This window comes from Bos javanicus, chromosome 15 (assembly GCF_032452875.1).
Source record: "Bos javanicus breed banteng chromosome 15, ARS-OSU_banteng_1.0, whole genome shotgun sequence".
NCBI lineage: Eukaryota > Metazoa > Chordata > Mammalia > Artiodactyla > Bovidae > Bos > Bos javanicus.
Window position 1 is genome coordinate 74925593 of NC_083882.1, and position 26763 is coordinate 74952355.

The 26763-nt window shown below is 56.5% G+C and overlaps 1 protein-coding gene and 2 long non-coding RNA genes across 6 annotated transcripts in view; 2 read left to right on the forward strand and 1 right to left on the reverse strand.

Moving 5' to 3' along the window:
- The window catches only part of CD82 (CD82 molecule), a 56425-nt gene that overhangs the window by 23945 nt on the left and 5717 nt on the right, over positions 1–26763 (forward strand). For 3 of the 4 annotated variants that reach the window (XM_061381208.1, XM_061381211.1, XM_061381210.1), the window contains exons 2-5: positions 6893–6975; positions 12719–12791; positions 17741–17865; positions 18012–18086. In XM_061381208.1, coding sequence (XP_061237192.1) covers positions 6913–6975; positions 12719–12791; positions 17741–17865; positions 18012–18086 — 336 coding nt within the window. In that variant the 5' untranslated portion in view covers positions 6893–6912. Of the gene's footprint in view, positions 1–6843; positions 6976–12718; positions 12792–17740; positions 17866–18011; positions 18087–26763 lie in introns of all 4 variants that reach the window. The other variant, XM_061381209.1, reaches the window with a different exon arrangement.
- On the reverse strand, positions 68–4202 carry LOC133227002 (uncharacterized). Its single transcript, XR_009729698.1, has 2 exons — positions 3075–4202; positions 68–424 (listed from the first exon to the last, which is right to left on the reverse strand). It is a non-coding gene; the product is annotated as an uncharacterized LOC133227002 (long non-coding RNA).
- LOC133227003 (uncharacterized) lies at positions 12798–15053 on the forward strand. Its single transcript, XR_009729699.1, has 2 exons — positions 12798–13492; positions 14728–15053. It is a non-coding gene; the product is annotated as an uncharacterized LOC133227003 (long non-coding RNA).

The following is a 26763-nucleotide window of genomic DNA, read 5'->3' on the forward strand; positions in this document are numbered from 1 at the left end:
GTAAGAGTCTGGATCTTACAGCGAACGCCTCGGCTCCGTCACCATTGGAGGGTTGCAGGCCAGAGAGTGACAAGATCTAGTTTGCATTTCTCAGAGTCCTCCCTGCAGTGGGCATGATGGCCTGACGAGGGCAGGAGGGGATCCTGTGAGCAGCCAGGGAGCTGCACTGGTCTAGGTTGGAGGTGGGATGGGGAGCTGGGAGGGGCAAGGGTTGGAGGAGACCCATTCCGGCTGTGGGATGAAGGAAGGAGGAGGAGACCCGAGTGTGGCTCCGGTGTCGTGTCTGAGCCAGCTGGTGGGTCGAAGGGCCGTTCATCTCCCCGTCTCTGAATCCTGCAGCACTTAGAGTTCAGGAGCCCCGGTCCCAGAGGACCAGGAGCCTTGGGCTTGGCATTTCCTGAAATGTATTCCGTGCGATGTTAGGCTGTTGAGTGATAGATGGTTTTCGGTCAGTGGTGTTTACTGCCGGGTGTCTTGGAGACGCTAATAGCCTAATGTGACCCTTGGGAAGAATTGGCACTCCATAGACTTGGTGACAGGGGAGTCTCTAGTTCCGAACGGCCTGTCTTCTAGGACTTGTATTCCGAAGAACTACCCTGGAAACTGCCTCTGCTCTGGTCCCAGCCTGTCACTTGACGGTTGAAGAGGCAGGTCTGGGGTTGGGGTAGGAAGGACAGTCACCTGTGCTGGGTCTCAAGCAGGGCGTCCCTTCAGAGCAGGCGCCGAGCTTAAAGCTCCAGACTCGGGGCCTGGAGGGGCCACAGCATCCCCCTCCCCTGCCCCGCTTGGTCTCCGCAGGGCTGTTCAGGGACATCTGGGTTCCAGGGTCAGGCCGCGGGAGGGGGGCGGGGGGGCGCGGTTCCTCCTTCATCAGGTGCAGGATAAACCTACCTCCCACTCTACCAGGGTGAACTGGGGCCCGGCACGGACGAGGGGTTCTCTTAAAGAAGGGGTTCTTCCCCACGGGCTTCCCCTCCACCCCCGGGGAAGGCAAGGGAGCCGTGACTGTGGGTCCTGGCATGCAGAGCTGGCCCTGAGTGCCGCCCCTACACATCCCCCTTGGGACAAGACAGAAGAAGTCTGAAAAGGGAGTCTCAGCTGACTTAGGGGCAACGGATCTCAGGCCCCCTTCGAGTGACTGAGCATCTGAAAAGTCCTGGTTTTCCATGTGCAAGTTCCTTCCCCTCCCCTTCACCTCTCTATCCACCTCTCCCCACCCACCCCCTCTCCGCTCACCCCTCCCTCCATCCACTCATCTGTCCATCACCCACCTATGCCTTCACCCATGTACTCATCCCTCCCTCCCTCCCTCCCTGCGTCCATCTAGTCTCCCATTCAGCAAATTTTGGATGAGCCCACTTTGACCTCATAAAGGATACATCACCTTTCCCCTCAAGATATCACAGTCCATAGGGGAGATGGACAAATAAGCAGAAAGTTACTGTACAGCTTCATGAGTTATAATAGTAACCTCCATTTATTGAAAGCCTCCTTCGTGCCAGGCATTTGACCCACATTATCTAGTTTAATCTCTGGGCAAATCTGCCAAGCAGGTTATATGTTTCTTCTTCTCACAGATGAGCAAGGTGAGGTTCAGAGAGGCTAAGTCACTTGTCTGAGGTCACACAGCCAGGAGGTGATAGAACAGCGTTCAAACCCAGGCAGTGTGATGCCAGGACCTGTTGTGGGAACTGCTGTAGTACCCAGTGCTGCTGGAAGGAAGCAGCGGGGAGGGCTCCTAACCAGCCTGTGTGTTAGTGGGGAGCGGGTGGCGGTGACGGTGGTGACAAGGATGGTCAGAGTGGGTTTCCTGGAGGAGGTGGATGTCTGGAGTGTCGAAGGATGAGCTGGAGTTAGTAAAATACCGGTAGTGTATTAATTTCATTGTACAAACTGATTTGGTGTAGAATTTATGTTTTTGGTCAATTTAAATCGAAGTTGCTTAGAAATGGTCCGTTTCCCTGCTCTAGAGTATTCCATGAAATCAGCAGCTCCTTCCTGCTGCTCACAGAGCTGTCAGTGACTGTTCCGGAATTTTCCAAAAGAGATGGGCTTGCATCTCCTTCCCTTGTTTTGTGACTGTCAAGACATCCTCGCAGGAAAGCATGAGCAGACCTCCTCGTGTTTACAGAAAGTGTATACAGGAAAGCCTAACATCGGGAGCCTCCCTCTTTGTCTAATTTGATGTGCAAGTGAAACGCTCACCCATCGCTTCTCGGGAAAGCGCTGATGAAGACGCTTCCCCAGCTCCAGCTCATCCAGCCCTGACTGTGCCAGGTGCTGACCTCGCTTTTCTTTATAACACGGGCTTCCACTGGGCAACGAGGCCCCGGGAGTCCCTTCTCTAGCCGTGCATTGACAGAATGAGGATTTGAACCCTTGGGGGATCCTGCATCTTCTCCTTCCTGATTATTCACTTTCTGCCACCCAGCTCGCTCTCCACCAAAATCCCAAGCTATCAGCAGTCCTGGTTCTTGCCGTCTCTTCCAGACACATGTGCGTGTACCGTCTGCTCCCCTGCGCCAGGAGCCTTCAGTCTTCTTCCATAAAAGGCCAGGCAGGGGATGTTTCAGGCTCTGCAGGCCAGTGGTCTGTGTCACAACCAGTCCACTTTGCCATTTCTTGTAATAGCTGCCATGGGCAAATACATAAAAGGGTGGGCATGGCTGGGGGCCAGGACAACTTTATTTATTTGAATTTCGTGTGTTACAAGATATTCTTTTTATTTTTTCCCACCTACTTAAAATGGTTCCCAGTCAGGGAAGGTATGATTTGGGGCTTCTCTAGGGGCTCAGCTGGTAAAGAATCCGCCTGCAATGTGGGAGACCTGGGTTTGATCCCTGGGTTGGGAAGATCCCCTGGAGAAGGGAAAGGCTACCCACTCTAGTATTCTGGCTTGGAGAATTCCAGGGGTCACAAAGAGTCAGACATGACTGAGAGACTTTTCTACTTTCTAACTACTTAAAAATGTAAAATCTGTTCTTGTGAGCCATACAGAATCTAGAGGGTGGGTTGGATTTGATCCACAGGCCCTAACTGGCCAATCCCTGCCTTACACCAACCCTTATTCTTACCTTGTGGATGAAGAGACTAAAGTTGAGACCACTAGAGTGTGACCCCAGACCCTCGGATTCCGACTTTGGGGTCTCCTCAGGGCTTGGTGGTCATTGTGATCTCACTGAGGTTGATGTCACCCTGCATCAGGGGCAGCCTAGGTGTGTCCCCAGCCTGAGCTGACTTCCTGCCCTTTGTGGGGCCACCCATCTTCTGCCCAGTATGGAAGACGTGTTCATCTCCTGCTCCCAGCTTCTATGAGGGGTAGTGTCAGCACTCGCGGGGCAGAAACACTCTGTATCCTGGATCTTGGCCGACAGGTCCAGGAACCACCCATCACCCCAGGCTCTGATTCTCAGCCCCTTCTCTTCCCTCAGATGAGTCTCAGGTAGTCTCTGGGCTTTCCCTGATTGGCCAACCTACCTGTCAATCATGGGGCTGCTTGTTTCAGCACCTGAATCCACCCAGCTGCTTCCTGGAGAGGAGGAGGTGGCCTCAGGGGCCAGGAGGCCTGGGTTCTGTCCTTGCTGGTCCATGTACCCTTGACCTTGGGCAAGCTCCCTCACCCCTCTGAGCTCCAGTTTGCTCAAAGGATGCTGAAGGGCTTACTTTGCCGAACTCCTAGTATAATTTGAGTGCATGAAGAGAGACCAGCGAGGTTGCCTGTGGTATCAGGGAATCCCAGCCGAGCAGCCTCTGCCTCCTCCTTGCCTGCAAACCAGAGCTCCTTTTAACAGTGGCCTTGGTCCTCACCACCTACATAATGGAATCCCAGCCATTCCCAGAGACCCCTTTCTGCAGTCAGGGCCACTCCTGGGAGGCAGCGCTTCACAGCCCTTGGGTCTGGAGCTATCGTGTGTGCTAAGTTGCTTCAGTTGTATCCGACTCTGCAACCCCATGGACCGCAGCCCACCAGGCTCCTCTGTCCACGGGATTCTCCGGGCAAGAATACTGGAGTGGCTTGCCGTGCCTTCCTCCAGGAGATCTTGCCGACCCCAGGATCGAACCTGCATCTCTTACGTCTCTGGCACTGGCAGGCGGATTCTTTACCAGAGTGTTAGTTGCTCAGTCGTGTCTGACTCTTTGCGACCTGTGGACTGTAGCCCACCAGTCTCCTCTGCCTGTGGGATTCTCTAGGCAAGAATACTGGAGTGGGTTGCCATTTCCTTCTCCAGAGGATCTTTCCGACCCAGGGATTGAACCTGGGTCTTCTGAATTGGAGGCAAATCTTTACCATTTGAGTTACAGGGAAGACCAGAAGTGAAAGTGAAAACCAGTCTGTCCAACTCTTTGTGACCCCATGGACTACACAGTCCATGGGATTCTCCAGGCCGGAATACTGGAGTGGGTAGCCTTTCCCTTCTCCAGGGGATCTTCCCAACCCAGGGATCAATCCCAGGTCTCCCACATTGCAGGTGGATTCTTTACCAGCTGAGCCCACAGGGAAGCCCAAGAATACTGGCTGCTGCTGCTAAGTCGCTTCAGTCGTGTCTGACTCTGTGCAACCCCATAGACGGCAGCCCACCAGGCTCCCCCGTACCCGGGACTCTCCAGGCAAGAACACTGGAGTGGGTTGCCATTTCCTTCTCCAATGCATGAAAGTGAAAAGTGAAAGTGAAGTCGCTCAGTCGTGTCCCCATGGACTGCAGCCCACCAGGCTCCTCTGCCCATGGGGTTTTCCAGGCAAGAGTACTGGAGTGTGGTGCCATTGTCTTCTCCCAAGAACACTGGAGTGGGTAGCCTAACCCTTCTTCAGTGGATGTTCCCAACTGAGGAACAGAACCGGGCTCTCCTGCATGGCAGGCAGATTCTTTACGAGCTGAGGCATCAGGGAAGTCCTTCTTTACTGCTAGTGACATGTTATAAAAATCAATAAAAAGCAATGCCACTCTCATCAAACAGAGTGGAATATGGTGGTTCTGTGGCTCAAATACCACACCACTGCGTAAGGATCATTGTGACTCAGGCAAGTTAGTTCACTTGCCTCCACCTGCCCCCGACCCCCGCCAGAGAGGAGGACCCGCCACACTAAAGGGATGACACACTCCGACAGCTGCCCGGAGTCGGCGCTGTTCCTGGGGAGGCCAGGTGGCTGTTTTTGTTTAGTCGCCCAGTCATGTCTGACTATTCGGCAACTCTATGGACTGTCCATGGAATTTCTGGGGCAAGAATACTGGAGTAGATTTGCCCTTTTCTTCTCCAAAGGAATCTTCCAGACCCAGGGATCGAATCCAAGTCTCCTGCACTGGCAGGTGGATTCTTTACTGCTGAGCCACTGGGGAAGCGCCGGCCAGGTGGTTACTCTTGTCTAAAAATCGCCCCTTTCTGAATATCTGCAATCTTGCAAGGCTGCCCTGGAGGCCCAGCCTGGACGGAGGACGTGAAGCCAGAAAGGGTAGAAACTCCTTTCCCTGTGCAACAGCGCCGGCCAGCATTGATTGCCAAAGGAACGACCGTTTCCACACTTCTCCAGTTTCACAAGAATTCAGCCAGCGTCCCCGCTCCCCGAAGTGGTGGGGTTCTTCTCAGGAAGGGATGACTTAGCCACAGGCGGCCTGGGGCTGAGCCTGGGGCTGAGCCTGGGGCAGCCCCTCTGCCTTCACGGGGAGGAAATTCAAGCAGGGCCGTGGTTGGCAGGAAAAGCACGCCTCCTTCGGCGAGAGGCTCTTTCTTCTCTTGCTGTTTTGTTCTGTGCCAGTTTACCAAGTGCCTGTGGTTGTCAGGCGCTGCCCTGGGAGGGGAGACAGAGGACAATGGCTCTCCTTCATGGGGACACCCCCAGCAGGCCTTCCTGGGGCCAGGCCTGGCTTCAGGATCTCAGATCTCTGGATCTCTTGACAAGAGGGGAACCCTTGTTTTCTGCCCCTCTGGGCCTGGAGGAGGCCCCAGGTGGAGTTACTGAGGCTGGACTTCCCTGGCTCTGAGTCACTGCTGTTCCCACATTTCTCAGACCCAGGCCTTGGACGCTGGTAGCCTGGAGGAGTGTTCAGTCTAATATCCCCCTGTAGCACTTGAATTCCCATAAGTCTTTATTCAACTGTTACTTGCACGCCACTTGGGATAGGGCACTCACTACCACCCAGGTCACCGTTTCCTTCCTCAGACGGCTTTGTTCCATGTTGTGCCCGAATCTCCCCCTTAACTCCCCTACTCCCGTCCCTAGAGGTGTAGAAAATTGAAGCTGAGCTCCCATTTGGCAAAAATGATGGATTAGACCAGGGTGAGGGGACCTCCACGTGAACGGGGAGCCGCAGGCTCAGGATGGCCTTTCAGCCTTGCAGGAGGAAGGGATGAAGTCCACGCCTTGGGCCCTCTGTTCCCTCTGCTCCGTGGCTGCTTCTCCCCACCCTCCACGGGGCAGTGGGAACAGGGTCTGGTGCCTACTCCCCCACCCCCAGGCCAGCTCGGCCCCTGCAGCTGTCCCAGGCCAGCTGTCTCAGCCCCAGCTGCCTCTGCTGGCTCCCTTGGCCCCGTGGGGCCTGAAGGCTGGCTGTTAGGCATTCTGGTTGTGTCTGACCTCAGGGAGCCTGAGGGTTATTGTTGGTAACTTTCCTGTAGGCCCAGCCCTGGTGGAGCGGCTAAGCCAGACCCTAACTGCCACCCACACCCTCACCCCACTGCAGTGTGGCTCTGAGTCGGTCATCTAACCTCTTGGCCTCAGGGTCCCCTGTAATAGGACCTGATGTGTTAGCACCTACCTCGTGAGGTTGTGGCGAGGGTGAGCTGGGGTGATCGAGGGTCAGTGGGTCTGGGGTGTCCGTCAGCATCAGTTCCCTGTCCTCCCCCCAGCTCAGGTCCTGCGCAGCACTGACCCACCTGCCGTCTCTCTTCTGCCCAGGGAGCTCCAGGACCGACAGGATGGGGTCAGCCTGCATCAAAGTCACCAAGTACTTCCTCTTCCTCTTCAACTTGCTCTTCTTTGTAAGTATGACCGGCACCTTCCAACTGCCTAGGAAAGACACTCTCTTCCTGGGACATCCCAGTCCAAGACCTTCCAGCCTGGGGCTGGTGGTGGGGTGTGGCGGGGCTGGGGCCTCAGGCAGATTGTTGGAAATGGAAGCAGGTGGGGGTGGAAGGAGATTCCCAGCGTTCCCAGCTGGCACGGAGGCAGAACACTGGGCCCCTGCCCCAGTCTTTCCCTCTCCCGGAGCTCCGCCGAGGCCACAGGGCGGTCTGGGTGGGAGGTGGGCGTGGGGAGAGCGGCATCTTCCTTGTCCGGTCCTGACTCCCCATCCTCCTCCGCCAGCCCTGAGGAATCTGCCTGCGGCAGGTCTGGGTCTCAGCTGCCCCACCACACCCCCACCCACACGGTGAGGGGTGTCCCCCACTGCTCCGAGCTCCCAGAGGGTGGGCAGAGTGAGGACACCGTCGCCCCTCCCCAGACCCACCCTCCTCTCGGGCCAGGAGCCGCCCAGCTGTTCGCTCCGTGCACATCTGGAGCTGCTTTTCCCGGGGCCTTGATTTTCCTCTCTGGTCTGGCACAGGAGGACTCCTCCTGCCTTGGAGTTGCCAGGATGATGGAATGAGTGTGTGTGTATGTGTGTGCATGCGTGTACATGCTTATGGGTGAGTATGTGTGTGTGAGTGTATGTGAGATTATATGTGAGTGTGTGTGTGTGTGCATGCATATGTGCACACACTTATGGGTGAGTATGTGTGTGAGTCAACGTGAGATTATGTGTGAGTGTGTGTGGGGGTGTGTGAGCATGTGTATGTTTGTGTGAGCAAACGTGGGTGTGCATGTGTGGGTGTGTGAGTGAGTGTATGAGTAGTGTGTGAGAGTGTGAGTGTGTGATGGGGGTCGGGGTGGGTGGAGAGTGGACTAGAGAGACCGTTAAAGGAGTGGTGCTGGGGGCTGTGGCCTCTCATGCTATTGGTTCACCCGATACTATTAAAAAAAATCAAAATGTTTATAGGATGTTTATTATGACTCAATTTTATTTTTAAAAAGGTATATATATACATACATATTTTTGAGAGGAACAGAAAATACTTCTGAATATTCATGTTGGGATTCCTGAGATTTTTGGTTTCATTCTTTTTGCTTCTCTGCATTTTTCAAATTTTCTACAATGAATTCCTTGTGGAAAAAAAGTTTTTTTACATTACAAGTTACGCAGGAGTATGCTGCTAAGTCGCGTCAGTCGTGTCCGACTCTGTGCGACCCCATAGACGGCAGCCCACCAGGCTCCCCCATCCCTGGGATTCTCCAGGCAAGAACACTGGAGTGGGCTGCCATTTCCTTCTCCAATGCCTGAAAGTGAAAAGTGAAAGTGAAATCACTCAGTCGTGTCCAACTCCTAGCGACCCCAGGACTAGAGCCTACCAGGCTCCTCTGTCCAAACCAAGCATCATGCTAAACTCCCTCTCATAACTTTAACCCAAAACATAGATGTTTACAGGTGTATTGCTGGCACACATGCATGCACACACACGTACCCACATGCACCCACACACGCACATACATGAACACACGCACCCACACCCGTGCACACAGAAGTGCACACACACATGTACCCACACATGCATGCACACACGCATGCACACGCGTACCCACACCCCCACATACATGTACACACGCACCCACACCCGTGCACACAGAAGTGCACACAGAAGTGCACACACACACACACACATGTACCCACACATGCATGCACACACGCATGCACACGCGTACCCACACACCCCACAATACATGTACACATGTACCCACACCCGCGCGCACACATGTGCACACACATGTACCCACACACCCACATGCATGCACACACACATGCACACACGCGTACCCCCACACCCCCACACAATACATGTACACATGTACCCACACATGCATGCACACACGCATGCACACACGCGTACCCACACACCCCACACATACATGTACACATGTGCCCACGCACACACGCACACACGTGCACATGCATGTACCCCACACACCCACATGCATGCACACACACATGCACACACATGTACCCACACATGCATGCACACACTTGCGTGGACATGGACAGCCCTGGTGCTGCCTGCCCTGCAGCGGGTCCACCCTGGCTCTGGCCTACCTTCCCTGCCTCAAGGATGCTGCTGAGGCCGCCCTGCCGCTCCGGCCCTCCATTGATGGCCGCAGGGCCTGGGCACCTGAGTTTCCCAGCTCAGCAGTCAGGGCCCTCCCGGCAGGGCCAGGCTTCTGGAAATCAGCTGTCTGCACAGCCCGAACCACGCCTTCCCTGGCAGGCACTGTGCTCCCGGCTGAGACCCAGCTCTAAGGGCCAGCCAGCCAGGATGAGGGGTGGAGTGTGGGAGCCGGTGGTTCTGTCCCTGGGGCTCTCAGGGCCTGAGTGGGGAGTTTGGGCTACAGGCTAGGAGGTGGCAGGGCCTGGGGACGCAGCCCCCCATGCAGCGGGAGGGAGGGAGGTGGAGACTTCATGGAGGAAGGGAGAGGGGTTGAGGGTCTGGGGCCAGGGTGTCCCTTCCATTCCCAGGCTACCTGCGGAACCAGAGCCTAGACGAGCTTCCCTAGGGCCGCGCTCTGAGGGTTGGTCTCGCTTCGTCTCCTCCCAGCTGCTCCAGGACACTGGCAGGGAGCAGGTGTTCCCTCCCCGGGTGCCAGGGCCCAGGAGGGCTCATCAGGATATGGGGGGGCTGTAGTGGGAGAGAGGGGGAGCTTTTTATCTCAGGAGGGTGAGAGAGAAATGAGAGAATGAAAGGAGACAGTGTGTGTGTGTCCATTTACCCATCACTCGTCACTCATCCACCAAGGGTACACTTGACAGCCCTGTGTATTCAGACCCCGTCCTGGGTGCCAGGTAGACATTCACTTGGTGGAAGAGCCGTGGCTTCTGCGCTCGGGGGCCTGTGGTCCGGGGAGTGATGGACTTCCATCAAGTACCGGCTCAAGTGGACAGTAGTACTGCAGTTGTGGGAGGAGCTGGGCCTGAAGGACATGGTCCCTAAGAGAGCAGATAACAAGGCAGCCGACCTCACCGGGGCAGTCAGCAAGAGCACCCTGCAGTTACGTATGCGGCTGGCAGGACCACAAGTCCAGCACCGGGGGAGTGGGTCCCAGCGAGCCTCTCTCAGCTGGGCAAGCAGCCCTTCCAGGAAGGATCTGGGTCTGTGTTTCCTGCACAGCGGGAAGCGGTTACGTGATTGAACCTGTGGTTTGGCCAAATCTCTCTGGCTGCCGTGTGTTCTCACGTATGCACTCGGGTCCACGTGTACACCCTGGCCTACTCCCCTCATGACCCCAAACTCCCCAGGAAATTACCCCGGCATCAGCTTTTCTCAGATCTAAAGAAACTTTGAGGCCGCGGGTGCCGTGGCCTTTCTGCGGGTAGGGTGCTGGCCTGTGAGGCGCCTGGCCCCTGCCAGGAGGCTCTGGTGGGTCTGGGGAGAGGTGTTCATGAGGCGTGTGCCCCGTGGCCCCAGTCTGGGTTCACAGAGGAAGGGCGTGTCCTGGCCCCCTACCTGGCCTCGCTCCTGGCTGTCCCGTGGCCTGGCGCGGATCCAGCAGCACCTGGCAAGCGGTCAGGCCGTAGTCCCCAGACCTGCAGAGGAACCGAAAAGATCGTACCAGGCGCTTCACTCGCTGGGCTCCTGGAGGCGAGCTGAGGAGCCCAGCTGGGCAGTCTGGGATTTTACTCTATTGGGGGTAAAATATTTGCCCAGAGGGAATTTTCCGCCCTGTCTTGCATTCTCTGTTTAGGAGGGCAGTTCTTCCTGCAGCCCTGCCCCTTGAGTGCAGGTGAGCAGACCGGGGCTGCTTCACGTGGGTGTGAGTGCAGGGCAGACCCCGGGCCAGCCATGTTGGGGTGCGGAAGGGTTCAGGAGTCTTTGGAAACCTAACTGCCAGGCCCTGTCAAGCCCACCTTCCTCCCAGAGAGCTGTGTGGTCTGAGGTGCCTGCCACTTACGGGTGGACACTCGTCCACCCCACCCCCCCTCCACCCCCAGGGTCCCAGGAGTTTTCCTGTTTTCAGGGACTGGCTTTCTGGGCCGAGGCCCAGGACAGACCCCCAGAATCCCTGACCCTGGTTTGCTGCCACGTGACCAAGCTGTACAATCAGACCTGACGTTGAGCCCCTGATGGGTGAATTGGGGGACCTCAGGCAAGGTCAGGACCCCAGTCTCCCTGTCTGTAAAGTGAGGACAATAACAGGGTCCATCTGACAGGGAGAGAGGAGGCGACAGGTGAGTTGCTGGGGACAGATGTCCGGGGGTCATTGTTCTTTCCACTTCCTGGCCGCAGCTGCTGTTGTCTTTAAGGGGTGTTGCCTCTAAGGGTGAGGCGAGCAAGGTACTTGCTTCGGGATCGGCAATAGCCCACCACATTGGGGCCCTGGGCCTTTTCAAAAGGCAAAAGCAGTTAACACCAAGCCTGTCTTTATTTATAAAAGATTGATATTTTGTTCATCATGCATTTTTTTCCCCATGAGGTTTCGTTTCTTAAAAATGGTCGCTGTGAACTCATTTATCTCGGTTACTGAGTGGTTTTGGTGTCCCCTGAGTCACAGTTCACATGTGAAGCAAATGCCCCATTCACCTTACCCAGCGCCCCAGCTTTTTAATAATTGTAGAGCAAGACTGACGAAGCCCCTGGGGCCAAGGGGCTCATCCCAGGCTGAGGGCTTTAACAGCAGCTGCTGGCCTAGCCCCTGAGATTATGGGATGATGACTGAGGCGGGAGCCCAGGCTGGTGGTAAAGGGGCATGGGGATGCACTGGGACCCTGAAGGTGGTTTATCCCCGAGGTGGACCCAGGCCAGGCCCCAGGGGAAGGCCAGTCTTGCAGGGTGATGCGTCCCCGTACGCGAATCTGTGCTTTGGCCCAGACTGTGGGCCCCTCCCCACGCTTAGCTGGCTCGATGGGAGGGTGGATCCTGGTGGCAGTTCCACCTGGGGAGGTAGGCTCAGGTTGTGGGTCTGCCCGCTGGTGCAGGGAAGGGAGGCAGGAAATCCCTGGGCCTGGGCCTACAACGACCACACCCCACCACACACCCCATTCCTTTCCTTTTCTAATCTTGTATGTACACAGTCTGGTTCATGAACTCAGTCCCTTGCTGAGTCCTCTGCCCCTGGTACAGTAGGTGCCCAGGTCCACAGGCTGCATGCAACCCAGCCCTGCCCTCAGGGAGCTCACAGTCCAGCCAGAGGGATATGCGGTAGAGTTAAACCCAGTGGGTTTAGTGGGTTTAAGAAGGGTCCGATGGTGGTTGCCCCGCAGTTGAAGCCCCTTAGTTGGCTGGGGGTCAGGAAGCCTCCCGTGAAAAGTGGTCTTGGAGCCGAGAGATCTGAAGACAGGTTAGGCTTCGATGATCAAGTCCGCGGAAGGCTCCACGTGCCCCGGAGCCTGGCTTGTTTGGGAAGCTCCCAGCCCCCAAGCTGGGGAAGGGCCAGGAGATAAGTAGGAGGGTCCCCCTGGCAGGAGGCGGCACCCCCAGAGCCGGCACCCTCGGTTTGACCGCACACAGAGTAGGATAGGGGAGAGCAGAGAGAGGAGGGACTTCCCACTCCTGGCCTGCTCTCTGGATTGCTGGAGTTGGTTGCAGTTGGGGTTCGGGGCTTGAGGCCACCCTGACATCCTGGGCTGGGCAAAGATGGATGTGGTCCCCCCGACCCGGGGGCAGCTGGGAGGGGACCCCATTAACTGCCCCTTTCTTCTTCCAGGTCCTGGGCGCGGTGATCCTGGGCTTCGGGATATGGATCCTGGTCGACAAGAACAGTTTCATCTCCATCTTACGTAAGGGTCCCCCTGCTCCTCCCTGGCCCAGCTGCCTCTGAACGAGGGGTGGGGCAGCAGGTGGGGCTGCTCCCACAAGTCCTCGACCCTCCCTTTTTCAGCTGCCCTCGGGGCCTGCCTTGCCCAGGTCCTGCTGCTGACCACTCTGCGCCGCCCCCCCCACCCCCACCCCCCGGGCCTCTCCGCAGGGGTTTTCAGAAGGAATTTTCTCTCCCTCTCAAAACAAAGCTGCTGTTGTCTGGAGAAGGCTGGGGGATGAGAGAGGCTTGTTCTCCATCCTGGCCCCTTCCCTCTGCCCTGACCTTGAGAAAGCCTCTTACCTCCTCCGTGCCTCCACTTGCCTGCTCAGCAACACTTGGGCAGTGGTGCCTCCCCTTTCCAGTTCAGAAGAAAAGCCAGGAGTGGCAGGTCGTCAGGCACGCACGAAGCACCTGCGACGTGCCTGGCCCCGGCCAGGTGGACCAGGCAAGTGCAGTGATGAGGAGGCGCCAGGCCAGCATCTACCGCTTGTGGCCAGTGTGCCAGGCACGGAGCCAAGCGTTTGGCATAGATAAACTGCCCTAACCTCACAGCAGCCTTGGGCAATAGGAACTTCCCGCCTTTCAAATGAAGACTCAGAGAAGTAACATCCCTGGCTCAAGTTCACCCAACCTCAGAGTGACGAGTGTGGGACTCGGACCCCCAGAGCTTTGGTCCAGATGGTAGGGGAAGCTCCTTGTCTCCCTCTTGAAGCTGGAGGGGAAGAAGCCCAGGGCTCCCCTGCCAGGACGTTAGGAGGCCTTCCTGGGCCTCTCGCCGCCTCCTCCAGGAAGCCTGCCAGGCTTGCTGAGCTCGCCTCCAGTGGCCGTCCTGAGGCGGGAGGGAGGCAGAGAGCGGAGTCCGATGCCACGCCCCTCAGTGAGCGGGTCCTTGGCTCACTTCCCCTCCCAGCAGCTGCCCGAGGCAGCAGGTTTGGACTCAGGCCCGTGACAGCTGCTTGATTTGAATGAAACGGAACCAGGCTAGGATGGGTGATGGAGGGGGCCCCGGGGGCTGTGCCTCCCCTCGGACGCGAAGGGAAGGGAAGCAAGGGTGATCCCCCCTCCACCATATCCGCTGCTGTCTGGGACTGTCAGCCCTGACTTCTGCTGGGGGCAGGGCGTGGACGGCTCCCCATCCGGGGGCTAAGGTTTGGGTTTCCTGCCACAGTCGGGTGCCCACACCCCCAACACCCTCCCTGCGAGGAGGATGGGACACATTCTCCCTGGCCGCGCTCGCTCGGCCCAGGCTGCCTGCTTCCTGGGCCGTGGTGCACACTCAGCGGGCACTGTGCCTCGGGGCAAAGTCTCAGGGCCCAGCCGGCCCACTGCGTTCCTGCCCTCTGCACCCCGCCTGCCCGGCGCTCCCGGGGTCCTCCCTGTTCAGGGCTGAGAATCTCAAGTTGGCCAGGCTTTGGAGGCCCCCTGGATGCACCCGAGTGATTTTACAGATACGGAGGCCTGACCCCACCCCCAAGGGATCTGACTCCAGGGGTGTGGGTGGAGCTCCAGAGCACCCCCTGAGGCTTTTAAAAATCTTCCTAGGGGGTTTCCTGGGCAGCCAGAGTTCAGAAACGCTAATGTGTTAGCCCAGTCACTATGTAAACTGAGGCTCAGAGAAAGGGAGAAAAAGACTTGCTAAGAGTCTCGCAGCAAATGAGAGTCAGAACCGGGAGCCCAGGGCCTACTGTGTGCGTGAGCCCAGAGCCTGCGTGACACGGCTCTCCTCTTACCTAATTGAGTCCTCACTGGGAGTCCCTGGGGCTGGGCATTACCAGCCCCATCTTGCAACGGAGGAAACTGAGGGAAAAGGTAGACACTTGTCCAAGGGCACAGCTAGAGGGTGGGGGAAGAGGGATGGGAACCAGGGGGCATGGCTCCTGAGCGCCCCCCTCACCCCCTACCACCGGGCCCCACAGCACGCCCCACATTCACACCGTCAGGAGCAGAAGCCAGCACGGCGGGTCAGGACTAGAGCACCAAGCCCGATGCCAGGGTTCCGGTCCTGGCTCTGCCATCTACTGGTTGTGCGATCCTGGGCAAGTTACTCCACCCTCTGTACCTCCTCATCTGTGATATGAAGGTGATAATAGACCACGTCATGAAGTCCATCCTGAGAAATTAGGCAAGTTAATGTCTGAACGAATTTAGAAGGGTTTCTGGTAAACCGTAAACCCTGCATAAATGATTGTTAAATCAGTTTATAATACCATCTGATCCTTAGAACATCTTTAAGAAGCCGGAATTACTAGTTTGATTTCACAGAGGGAAAAAAACAAACAAGCCAGAAGCCCAGAAAATGGCCTGCCCACACCCCACAGGGGTCAGAGCCATTGGCAGCAAAGTTGGGGGTAGGTAGCAACCGACTTTGTGTGGCGCTTGGGCTCTTTGGGAGGTTTGGGCTACTTCCTGCCCACTTCGCTGGTACCTCTGAGACCCAACAAGACCAGAGGATGCCAGTCTTGGTGCATAGGACCTGGGCTATACGTGTGCCCCCTTCCTACGTCACGTGGCTCAGATCAGGAGCAGGTCTGAGGCCCTGGAGGAGGACAGGGACTGACAAAATGTTCCGGGAAACAGAGACCTCGCACCTCGGTTGGTCCCCCAGGAGAAGGCCCCGAGTGGCGGTGGTGGCGGCGGCGGGCTCTCAGCCCCAAGCCTTGCCCCTTGGGCCCCGTCCGCAGCCTCCTAGCTGCTCCGGGCCCCGACAGACGGATCAGGGTGTGGAGCCACCTTCTCTGGGCCATGGCAGAAATTCAGCAGGCTGGTTTGGATAAAGGGCCTTCTTCAGGGCTGGCACACCGTGGATTTCCAGGCAGTGCCAGTTGATGTTGGGAGGAGGAGGATTCACTGGGAGGGCTTGCTGAAACCCAAACCCAGGAAGTTTAAGAAAAAGCAACATTTGACCGCCTCCCCACTGCTCTTGTTGGTGGATGAGAGCCCAGGCGGTGAGGGCCTGGAGTAAGAGGGAAGTCTCCTCACTCACCCCCTCGGGGCCTCTGCTCAGCTTCTCCGGGTCTCCGTTAGGGAGCTGGGTGGGGCGGCCGCCCTGCCCTGATGCCTGAGAGTGAGGTGGGCTGGCCAGGGCGTTTCTTCAGCTCCAGAACCTTCTGTCTGTGCCCAGGAAGTGGGGCTGGATCACCCGCTCCTACCCACCCATGCGCCAGCTTTGTGGTGTTTCTTAAGGGCCCCCGCGCACCCTCCATGGCTGAGGTGGGGACCTCAGCCCCTCTGAGGTTCGCCCCCACCCTGCCAGAGTCGCTGTCAGTCAGCCCGTTGGCAGCCCTGGGCGCGCCCAAGTCATTGGGAAAGCACAATGAACAGGCGGATTCCGGGTCATCTCCTGCAAAGTCTGCCCAACTGTGGTGGACCCAGGAATCTGCATCCCCGATGGCGGTCCTCCTGATCTGCTGAGGCCCTCGGGGTTGTTCTGTTGCCGTCTGGAAGCTCTGCCCACCCCCCACACACCCTGAGGGTGCTTCATCAGCTTCCCTGCAGCGCCTGGGGCTGTCAGAGGACAGCGCCCGCAGCCCCCTGCCCACAGGAGGCGCGACCCCCGGGCCCTCCTGGCACGTCACAGCCTCGGGGTTTGGAGTGGACTCCACACACCCCACACCTGGGAGCTGGAGGAGGGCGTGAGCTCTTCCCTGCGTGATCTGTTGGGATTCTTGGGAAACGCTGGTCGAGATTTCTGACCTCCATCCGCCCGGGGGTGCTCCGTCATGGCCATTAGGCACCGCCCCCCTTCCCCTGCCCCGCACATCCCCTGCCAGACTCCTCTCTCTCTCACCTTCTTTTCCGTCTTCCCGTGCCCCAAGCTTCCTCCCGTCTCAGACGTGTGCCGTGCTCACTTGATCTTAGCCAGCCTCAGTGTCTTCGTGGCCTTTCACACCCCTCACCCCGCCACACGTCACTTCTGTGGGTGGGGATCTCAGCAGGTTGACTGGCCGCTGCATACCTAGCATTGGCGTAGCGCCTGGCACTCAGAGGTTCCTGGTAAATCTCTGTGGGCCAAACAAATAAAGGAGAGAAACGCCTGCATCAGTGCGCACGGCCCGTGCAGAAGTGGAAAGAGCCTGGCGTCGGGAGTCTGTTGTTGAGTCGCTCGGTCGTGTCAGACTCTTTGCAACCCCATGGACTGCAGCACACCAGGCTTCCCTCTCCTTCACTCTCTCCTGGAGGTTGCTCAAACTCATGCCCACTGGGTCAGTGATGCCATCCAACCATCTCATCCTCTGTTGCCCTCTTCTCCTTTTGCCTTCAGTCTTCCCCAGCATCAGGGTCTTTTCCAGTGAGTCTCTCTTTGCATCAGGTGGACAAAATATTGGGTCTGCCTATTCGCAAATCCCAGCTCTGGCCCTTGCTGATGTGCCTTTCTGAGCCTCAGTTTCCTCATCTGTGAGATGGGTGTGCTAGTGCCTGCCGGGCAGAGTTCTGGCAGATGTGTGAAGCCCTGAGGCATAGTGAGTGGGCAAGAGGAGCCACGCTTGTTGTTTATGGACATGGAGAAAGGTGGGCTTCTGCGTCCGTAGCCCCAGCAGAACCTGCCAGTCTGTTTCGTTAATTCAGCAAGTGACTCATACAGCACTTTGCTGTGCTGGACGCTGTCCCGGGGGTGGGGTTTCAGCAGGGACCTGTCCCTGCCCTCATGCAGCTTACAGGCTCCTAGGAGTCGCAGACGATGAGCAAGAGAAGTCAGTAAAACTAGTCTTTTCAGTCCCCTAAGTGCTAAGGAGAAAAAGGAAAGCAGGGAGGGGGCGGGGCACACATCTAGGGGAGGCCACTTCCAAAGCAGGGGAGGGAGCAGGTGCCTGGCTGGATGGCTGACCCCAGTGTCTTGACCCCACGGCAGGGATGTGGCTGCAGCCCTGCCCCGATTTTGCACTCAGCAAGGGCGAGAGAGGCTGAATCCAATGTCCTTCTCCCCCGCAGAGACCTCCTCCACCTCGTTCAAGGTGGCGGCCTACGTCTTCATCAGCGTGGGGGCCCTCACCATGCTCATGGGCTTCCTGGGCTGCCTGGGTGCCGTCAAAGAGGTCCGCTGCCTGCTGGGGATGGTGAGTGCGGTCCCCCCAGCACTACCCACCCAGCGCCCCCATCTCATCCTGCCCGGGGGGCCCTGGCCCAGACTGGGTGGGGGCATCCAAGGGGAGGGGGGCGTGGTGGGGACCCTGCTGACTCTGTGTCTGCTCTGCACCCCCAGTACTTTGCCTTCCTCCTGCTGATCCTCATCGCCCAGGTGACTGCCGGGGTCTTCTTCTACTTCAACATGGGCCAGGTGAGCACCGCCCCGACCCCGGCCCCACCCTGACCTGGGCTGGACTAGCCACGTGGGTAGGGAGTGGGGGTGGGGGTGGCTTGGGGGTGGGGGACAGACAAGAGGCCTCGTGGTTGTCATGAAGAAACCCAAGTGGGGAATTCCCTGGAAGTTCGGTGGTTAAGACTCCATGCTTTCATGGACAAGGGTGTGGGTTCAATCCCTGGTCGGGGAACTGGGATCCTCCAAGCCATGTGTCGCAGGAAAAAGAAAGAAAAAAGGAAACTCGCAGGTGCCAGGTCAGCCTCCAGGGCCTCCGGTTCCCTATGGTTGCATGGCAGAATGCTAGAGGTGGGTGGGGACAATACAGGGTGGGTGGAGTCGCTGCTGGGCCCAATATTGACTGGACCCCACTACTTCCTAGCTGTGTGGCCACTGGCAAGCTGCTTGCCTCTCTGTTCCTGTTTCACCTTCTGTAACAGGGGAAATTAATAATTTAACTCTCAGGGGTGCTGCAATGATTCAGCGAGATTATCCTAGCAAAACACTTAGCGTAATTCTCAGCATCTCGTCCGCAGATGAAGCCTAGGGAGGAGACGGCCCATGAAAACGTTATTCCCATGTCAGAGGGAAGATCTTCGGTATTAAGGAATAGAAAATCAGACATACTGGGGCTTAAACCCTAAGGATGTTTGTTGTTGATTTAACCAGAAGTCAGGTTTGGAAGCTCCAGAGGCCCTGGTTCTGGCTGGCTGTTCAGCATGCTCATCATGACATCTTTCCTCCATCATGCCACTTGTCTCATGGCCACAAGACGGCTGCCACAGCACCAGGCCTGACATCTGTGCTGTTCTGGCCAGGAGAAAGGGAGTGGGGCAGTGCCAGCCATGGCCATCCCTTTTATCCGAAAAGCAAGCCGCTGACCAGTCTCCTCCAGACTGAGTTTTAAAGGCACTCCTAGCTTCAAGGGAGGCTGAGAAAGTGAGTAACCAGCTTTCAGCCTCTAAAGACAGAGACGCAAGAGAGAAGGGGGCTCTCTGTTGGCCACTGGGTGTGCCAGTTGATTGTGACTGTCACGGTTAGCATTATGGAGCACCTGCTCTGTGCACTTGGTATTTTCTAGAAGCTTTACACACATTATCTCGTCTTGTCCTCCCAGCAGCTCTACTGTGTAAGTCTTGTGTTGATGGGCCGGGAAGCAGATGCTCAGAGAGGTGATTAACAATGACAGCATCAGTAATAGTAACGATAGCCCCTTATCCCTAATCCCCACTGAGCACACACCAGATACAGGGCTCAGTGTCAGCCACTTTCCATGCCTGCTTTCCCTGAGCCCCGCCTCCTCGTGCTCCAGGTGAGGGCTGAGGGCATACAGTGGCAGTAGCCAGGCCAGGTGAGGGCCCAGGCACCACGCGGCCAGAGTTCACCCTGGGCCCAGCTGAGGCTGGGTCCTGCCTTCCCTCCAGGACCACAGTTCCCATCCACCCAGGTGAGGGCCCAGGCGCCACGCGGCCAGTCAGAGTTCACCCTGGGCCCAGCTGAGGCTGGATCCTGCCTTCCCTCCAGGACCACAGTTCCCATCCACCCACAGGGCTGGCAGAGCCAGTGGCCATGTGGACTCCTACATGTTACCACTTTGAAGGTCAAGTTGCCACAGATCCTTCTTGGAAGGAAGTTGAGAAAACATTACAGCAACGTCATCAAGTAATACTTCATAGAATTTAGAACAAGCCTGGTACTAAACGCTTTGTATATACTGCGTTTATTTGTTCCTCATAGCAAGCCTTTGAGGTCATGGGTATGAGTACCCTTTTTCAGATGTAAAACCCAAGCACAGAGAGGTTAAGTCACTGGGCCAAAGGTCACACAGCTAGTAAGTGGCAGAGCCAGGGTTAGAACCCAGGCCATCTGGCTTCCCCGTTCACACTGGTGAAATTTCCATTGTAGTGGTTCCTACCTGAGTCAGCTTTGCTTATTTATAATCTACCCAGTCTGTTTCCTAGGAGCAATGGAGCTAGCTTCCAACGTAGTCACAGAGCAGCTAAAATCAATATGAGGAATATCAGAAGACACACTGGGAGAGAAGAAAAACATTATTCCTGATCTGGGGGACAAGATACTCATGGGAGCTTAGAGCTAACTTGAACACTGAGCTTCCTGGCAGCCAAAGTGAAAGGGAAAATAGCAGTTTAGTAGATGAAAGGAAGTTGGCTTGGTTACCATACAGAAAGCCAATGTTGAGGGAAGGGAAGCTGCTGTCCCAGTTCTTCATTCCCATTGTGTGGCACTTGGGGCTTCTCTGGGCCCCAGTCAGTGGCACATCACCGAGAGAGTGGATGAGAACGGGGCCACAGTGAGCGGTTCCTGTGACGCAGAAGCTAGTCAGACGGTGTTGGGCAGGCTGCGTCTTCACCCTCGTGTTGTCCCATCTCACAGTAATGAAGACAGTGTCCATCTGTGAGCACCAGTCACGTCCCAGGGGCTGAGCTGGTCGCTTGACACTCGTTTTACTTTTACTGGCATTTTCAAGTTTAAGAAACTGAGGCCCAGGAAGGCAGTGACTTTTGGCCCTGGTTCTATGCAGTTCAAATGCGACAGAGCGGAGATTCCCATCCACTCCAACCCAAGGCCTGTGCTTCCCTCTACTTCCACGCTGCCTCCCTCTAGCTGGCATAATCTGCTTGGCTGCCAACCAGGAGCCATGCCCCAGAGACGACGTCCAGCCCCAGAGCCGGGCTGGTTTGGAGAATCAGCTCTCCTGACTCTAGTCCAGGCTGTCTGTGTCACGGTACCCCACTGTCCCCTTCTCTGCCTCCCTCAAGCCCCCAGACTCTACACTTCATGCCCCCAGCCCCCAGCCCCAGCCCACCTCCTCCTCTGGAAAGCAGGGGGAAATTTCCTGGCTTCACCAGGGAAGTTCTGGCGCCACCCGATCGCCCGAGTTGGAATGAATGATTTATTTTTTCTTCCCCAGCACATTGTAAATCCCAGTGGAAGACTAAACATGCCCTTGGTGGTGTTTATTCCTGCAGATGAGGCCCAGCTGGGGAGGTGGGACTTGGGTGAGCCTGAAGGAAAAAGGCTTTTTTGGAAGGCGATGGGCCCTGTCTTCCTCCCTCTCCAGGCCTCCTGAGCAGGTGGGAGGGACTGAGCCCCTGGGGTCTCCCTGAAGTGGTCTCCAGTGTCCTTCCTCCCAGCAGCCACCGTTGCCAGGGCAGCAGCAGGGGAGGCTTGGCACCTTGAGCAAAGCACGAGCCTTCCAAGCTGTGGGGTCTGCTTCTGTCAATGGAGGAGGATAGACCTGGTTGGCTTCCCCTCAGCCCCAGGGTTGCTGGGAGCCCAGACTTCAAGGCTTGTAGAAAACACAGGTGTGTTGGCCCAGGGCCTGGACCCCAGAACCAAGCTGCCCATGCGGGAGCCCCGCTCTGAGACCCTCGTCAAGTTACTCAGCCCCCCTGTGCCTCAGTTTCCTCCTTTGTCAAATGGCAGTGATCCTACAGGTCCGCTCTCCCTAAGCCATAATTCCAAAGTCCAAAAAACACTTCAGAAATCCAACATACCACTCACAACTCATTTGGTGGCAAAATCGAACCCGGATGGAAATGAGCTTGTTGATGGCCTTGGCTGACCCCCTTCAGGTGCCCCCAGGAAGTACAGAATGGAAGAGATCGTGGGGGTGATATGCAGCCCTCCAGCCCTGCCTAAAATCCGACCGTTGCTCAGTGCCGGGGCGCACTGGCCCCGAAGGCCACCTTATAAGTGGGGCACCAAGGGTGGAGGCGTTGACAGATGGGAAGGGCCTAGTGTCTGCCTGGCCCAGAGCAGATGCGTGCTGGCATCACTGCAAGAGTTGCTATTATCGTCACCGTTGCTGACTTCACCAACGCCTCGTAAGGGCTCAGTGAATGGGCAGCTGTTCCTATTGTCAACAGTATCAATGCTCAAATTAGCAAGGGCTGTGGGAACCGGGATTTAGGTATGGAGTTAAGACTGCTCTGGCTGTGTCCTTGTCTGATCATTACCCAGCCCCCCTTTAGTGGGAAAAACTCAGGTCTGGGTTCTGCCATTGCCTGCTATGTGACCTGGACATGTTACTCAGCCTCCCTGAGCCCCTGGTGACCTCTTGGGCCATTCCCAGCTCTGTCACTCTGGGTTGCTGGCTTGTTCTTTCCGGGTGGTGGAGGGTGGGCAGGGGTCAGTGCAGGAGAGGGTGAACTAGTAACCGGTTCCCAGAATGTGCTGGATGCTGGGCTGGGTGCACCCACACAGGCCGTCCCAGTGACCTGCCCGTGTGAGGCCACTGAGGCTCTGAGAGTTTCCTCAGGGGGCTTCCCTGGGTGGCTCTGACGGCAAAGAATCTGCCTGCAATGCAGGTGACCTGGGTTCAGTCTCTAGGTCGGGAAGGTCCTCTGGGGAAGGGTATAGCAACCCACCTCGGTATTCTTGCCTGGAGAAGTCCATGGACAGAGAAGCCTGGCAGGCGACAGTCCATACGGTCGCAAAGAGTCAGACACAACTGAGCGACTAATACTTTCACTTTCAACTTGAGCAGAAGGCCTGAGGGCTGAGAGCGTGAGGGGAGGGGCTCGCGTGGTCTGGGTGGCTGCCGGGGTGGAGGCAGGGGGCTGGTGGTGGTGACAGGGGCTCAGCTGGACTGCTGTGTGCTCTGCATAGAGGGTGGCCGGCCAGGAAAGCCATTATTCCCTTCCTCCTCCTTCCCTCTCCCACGCAAGAGGCCCACAGTAGCCAACCAGCCAGTGCCCATAGGAGGGAACACACAGGTGATTATATGAGTTCCTTGAGGACAGCGTGTTCTGTGAGACAGCTCTCCCTGCCATGGAAACTTCCTGATTCACTAGCTTGGGTTTCCACGGCCACAGGGAGATGGCTGGAGTCGGGACGGGGGTGGAGGTGGGGGTGGTGGGGACCTTTCTCTTCCCTTTTGGGAAAGGGGAAGAAGGCACCCAGACTGTCCTTCTGGAGACCAGTGGGCAGACACTCTCAAGGACCTGCGTGTCTGGCTCCAGCGCCTCACTCGGGCCCACCCTCAGGGAGCCTATCGTGGGGCGGGCGGGACAGATGTACATGGCGTGGCCCCCGGCTGAATTCCTCGGTAGCTGGTTGTGTAGATTGCAGCCGGACTTTCAGGAAAGACCTAGGTGGCCACTAAGAGCGAAAATGCTACCCCCTCCACATCTTCCAGGCCGAAGGGTCCTCATTTCTTACCAGGTTCCCAGGATGAAGCCTCAAAGCGCTTGGCAACCCCTTCTGTGTACAGGGGGAGGGGCCGAGAAGGTGTGGGTCCCTTTCGTTGCACAGGGACCCCTCATTGTGAGAGGCAGTTTGGCACATAAGAGCATGGAGAGAGGGCTGAACACCATCCCAAAGAGGCTGCAAAGGAGCCTGGAGATTTACCCTGGGGAGGAAGGGGTAAAGGGAGATGAGGTTGGGTCTCAAACATCTGAATGACGTTTGTCCTGGGAGAGAACGATTCGATTTGTTCTGTCTGGTCCCAGCTGGGACTTGGGAGGGAGACGGAGGATGGAAACCAATGGATAGAAGCCATTTGGGCTCAACTTAAAATGAACTGATTGTACCAAGAGCCTCCCTGCAATGTGCTACTTTGTGTGGTACTGAGTTCCCCATCACAGGGAGCATTTAAGCAGAGCCTGGAAAAGTATGAAAAGGATTCTTCGTTTTGGATGAAATGCTTCTTCTGATTGTACCTCTCTCAGAGGAGTCGCACCACAAAGCGACATAGAAGCGTAGCCTGGGGTGGGGGTGGGGGGAGAGGGGTCCCAGAGGGCGGCAGGGTTGGGGCCGGGTGGGGATGCTGGATGGCTTGCTGTGACAGGATCTCAGGGCCCTGGAGATGCATGTAGCTGGTGATGGGTGTATCTCCACAGCTTGCCCGCTGTCTCATCTTGTGAAGCTGTCCTCACTGTCTGCGCCTTGGTTTTCTCTTTGGGGAAGCGGGGAGGATGGTATTGGGCAAGAGCAGGACTGGCTTCCTAGGAGTGTACACTGAGCAGCCACACAGCATCCCACACTGAGAAGGTTTCTGTGCTTGGGCTGATGTCTTGAAATTCCTATTCATTTTGAAGTAAGGAGCCCTGCATCTTCACTTTACACTGGGCTGTAAATTATGCAGCCGTTCCTAGGCAAGCCTCTTTATTGCATGTAACAGTAACCCAACTGAAACTGGCCTGACCTGGCTGCAGGCTCAGCTGCATCCAGGCTTCTAAAGGCTGCCACCGGCACTTTTTCATCCTCAGCCCTGCTCACCTCCGTTGGCTTCCTTCTCAGGCCAGATGTCCCCAGGGGGGCTTGGGGTGGCCACTCAGGCCCTCATTCCACCAAATTAGCAGAAAGCGAGGGCCCTCGGGTGTGACCTTGGGTCACTTGCCCATCCCTGAACCACTCACTGTGCCAGGGTGTAGAAGGTGCTAAGTGGCAGCCTGGTGTTTGCTTGCCCCTGGCAGCGAGGGGGCAGGACTCCTCGGCCACGTGGAGGGTTTGAGGGGTGCTTACTGCTAAGGAATGGAGCTGCTGTTTCAAGGAGGGAGAGTGGACATGGGGCAGGCAGAAACCACAGAGTGGCCCCTGCAGGGATGAAGCGAGATGGTGAGCTGCTTCTCCCTGCTCCTCCCTGTCTCAGGAACAGCCTGGTTGCCAGGGTAACTTCCCCGGGCTCCCGACACTGCCTCCTGGGCAATGGGGTCCCAAGGCATCATGCCGAGCTGAATCAGCCCCTGCCGCCGTGGCCCCCCTGGCCCAGTTGTGTCCCTTGGCCCCATTCTGGGCTGGAGGATGGATGTGGTGTTTCCATGGAAACCACCCAGCCTCGGTGGAAACCACCCAGCTTCCATCGCCTTCTCATTTCTGGGGGCTGAAACAGGGAAGTCTGGGCTGTTGTGGCAACCATGCTGGGTATAAATAGAGCCCAGGTCGGTGAGGGGAGGGCTGGTGGGAGGATGTGGGGGGAGACCGCTCTCTCTGCAAGTGCCCCTGGGGACCTCCTTCTTTCCGCGCCTCAGGGGTCACCTGCTCACTGGGGAGCAGAGGTGGAGCGGAGAGGGTCAGGGCAAAGAGGCTCAGATTCTGCAGGCAGACAGCCCTCGCTGTGCGACATGGGAAACCACCGAGCTGCTCTGGTTTAAAACTGCTCATTGCAGTGACCTCAAGGGCTTTCATTCCAAACAAGAGAACTGAGGGAGCTTAAAATGATACCTCAGTTCAGTTCAGTTCATTTCAGTCGCTCAGTCATGTCCGACTCTTTGCGACCCCATGAATCGCAGCATGCCAGGCCTCCCTGTCCATCACCAACTCCTGGAGTTCACTGAGACTCATGTCCATCGAGTCAGTGATGCCATCGAGCCATCTCATCCTCTGTCGTCCCCTTCTCCTCCTGCCCCCAATCCCTCCCAGCATCAGAGTCTTTTCCAATGAGTCAACTCTTCTCATGAGGTGGCCAAAGTACTGGAGTTTCAGCTTTAGTATCAGCCCTTCCAATGAACACCCAGGACTGATCTCCTTTAGGATGGACTGGTTGGATCTCCTTGCAATCCAAGGGACTCTCAAGAGTCTTCTCCAACACCACAGTTCAAAATGATACCTAGGCAGCTTTAAATTATTTGTTAAGAGAATTTTAAAGTAAGTGGTCCTTGTCATCACCGGAGAAAAGACTATATTCATATCTGTGAGTTAACCTAATGTCTAACTTTACATTTACACTCTCCATACGGTACTGTTACAATCTATCATGTGTTGCATTACACAGCCATATGGTCTGTAGATTTTTGTAGACTTCCATAGATTTTGACCAAATTAAACATATTAAAGATTAAGTGCTAAAGAAGAAAAAAGAAAAAGAAACTGGTATGACCTATTGCAAGTGATGGCCATGGGGTTTAAATGCTGATAGAGCTCAATGGATAAAAACTTGGGTTCAGGAATCAGTCAGACATGGGTCCAAACCCCAGCTCTTCACATGTTGGCTGTGAGACCTTGGGCAAGTTAATTAACCTCTCTGGGCCTTGTTTTCTGCCTCTCCATAATACCTAGGCCATCGATCTGCCTGGAGGGTTAGTCAATGTATTAAAAGTCCTTCGTCCAGTACTGTAATAACAAGCTTGATTGAAGTTGGCTGCTGCTGTTGTAACTAGTTATTGACAGACAAGCTTTGCAAGTTGTAGATCTCTGCCAGTAAAACCAGAGAAATATTTGACTAAGAAATTTATGGTAAGAGAGGGACAGAGAGCGATCCTTGGGCGGGTGAATGGAGGGGGCCGGGCCCGCAGGGCGGTCTGCAGGATGTGGGTTCTTTGAGCCCTGTGTTCGTGGGGAGCTGGAGGAAGCCCCCGCTCATGGAGTTCTGAGCTGGCTCACTCTGAAAGCCCCCATCTAGAGGTCCCTGTCGCACCTCCCAGATTCCTCTTTCTCAGGAACCGAGGGACAGGCATGGGGCCATCCCCTTGGTGTTTCCGCTCCTCTCAGGCCCCTTGCCCCAAGGTTCTGTGGGGACAAAGGTGACCGTGAGCAGCCTGTTCCAGCTGGGGCGCCTGGGGAGGCCCCTGAGCAAGGTCTGCAGGTGGGGCTGGTTTGGGTCTCACCTCCCGCTGCACAGTGGGCTGGTTCCTGAAAAGCTGCCATAGTGAGATCCTCTGTTCAAAGCCCAGAAAGAGGCCTTCGGGGCCAG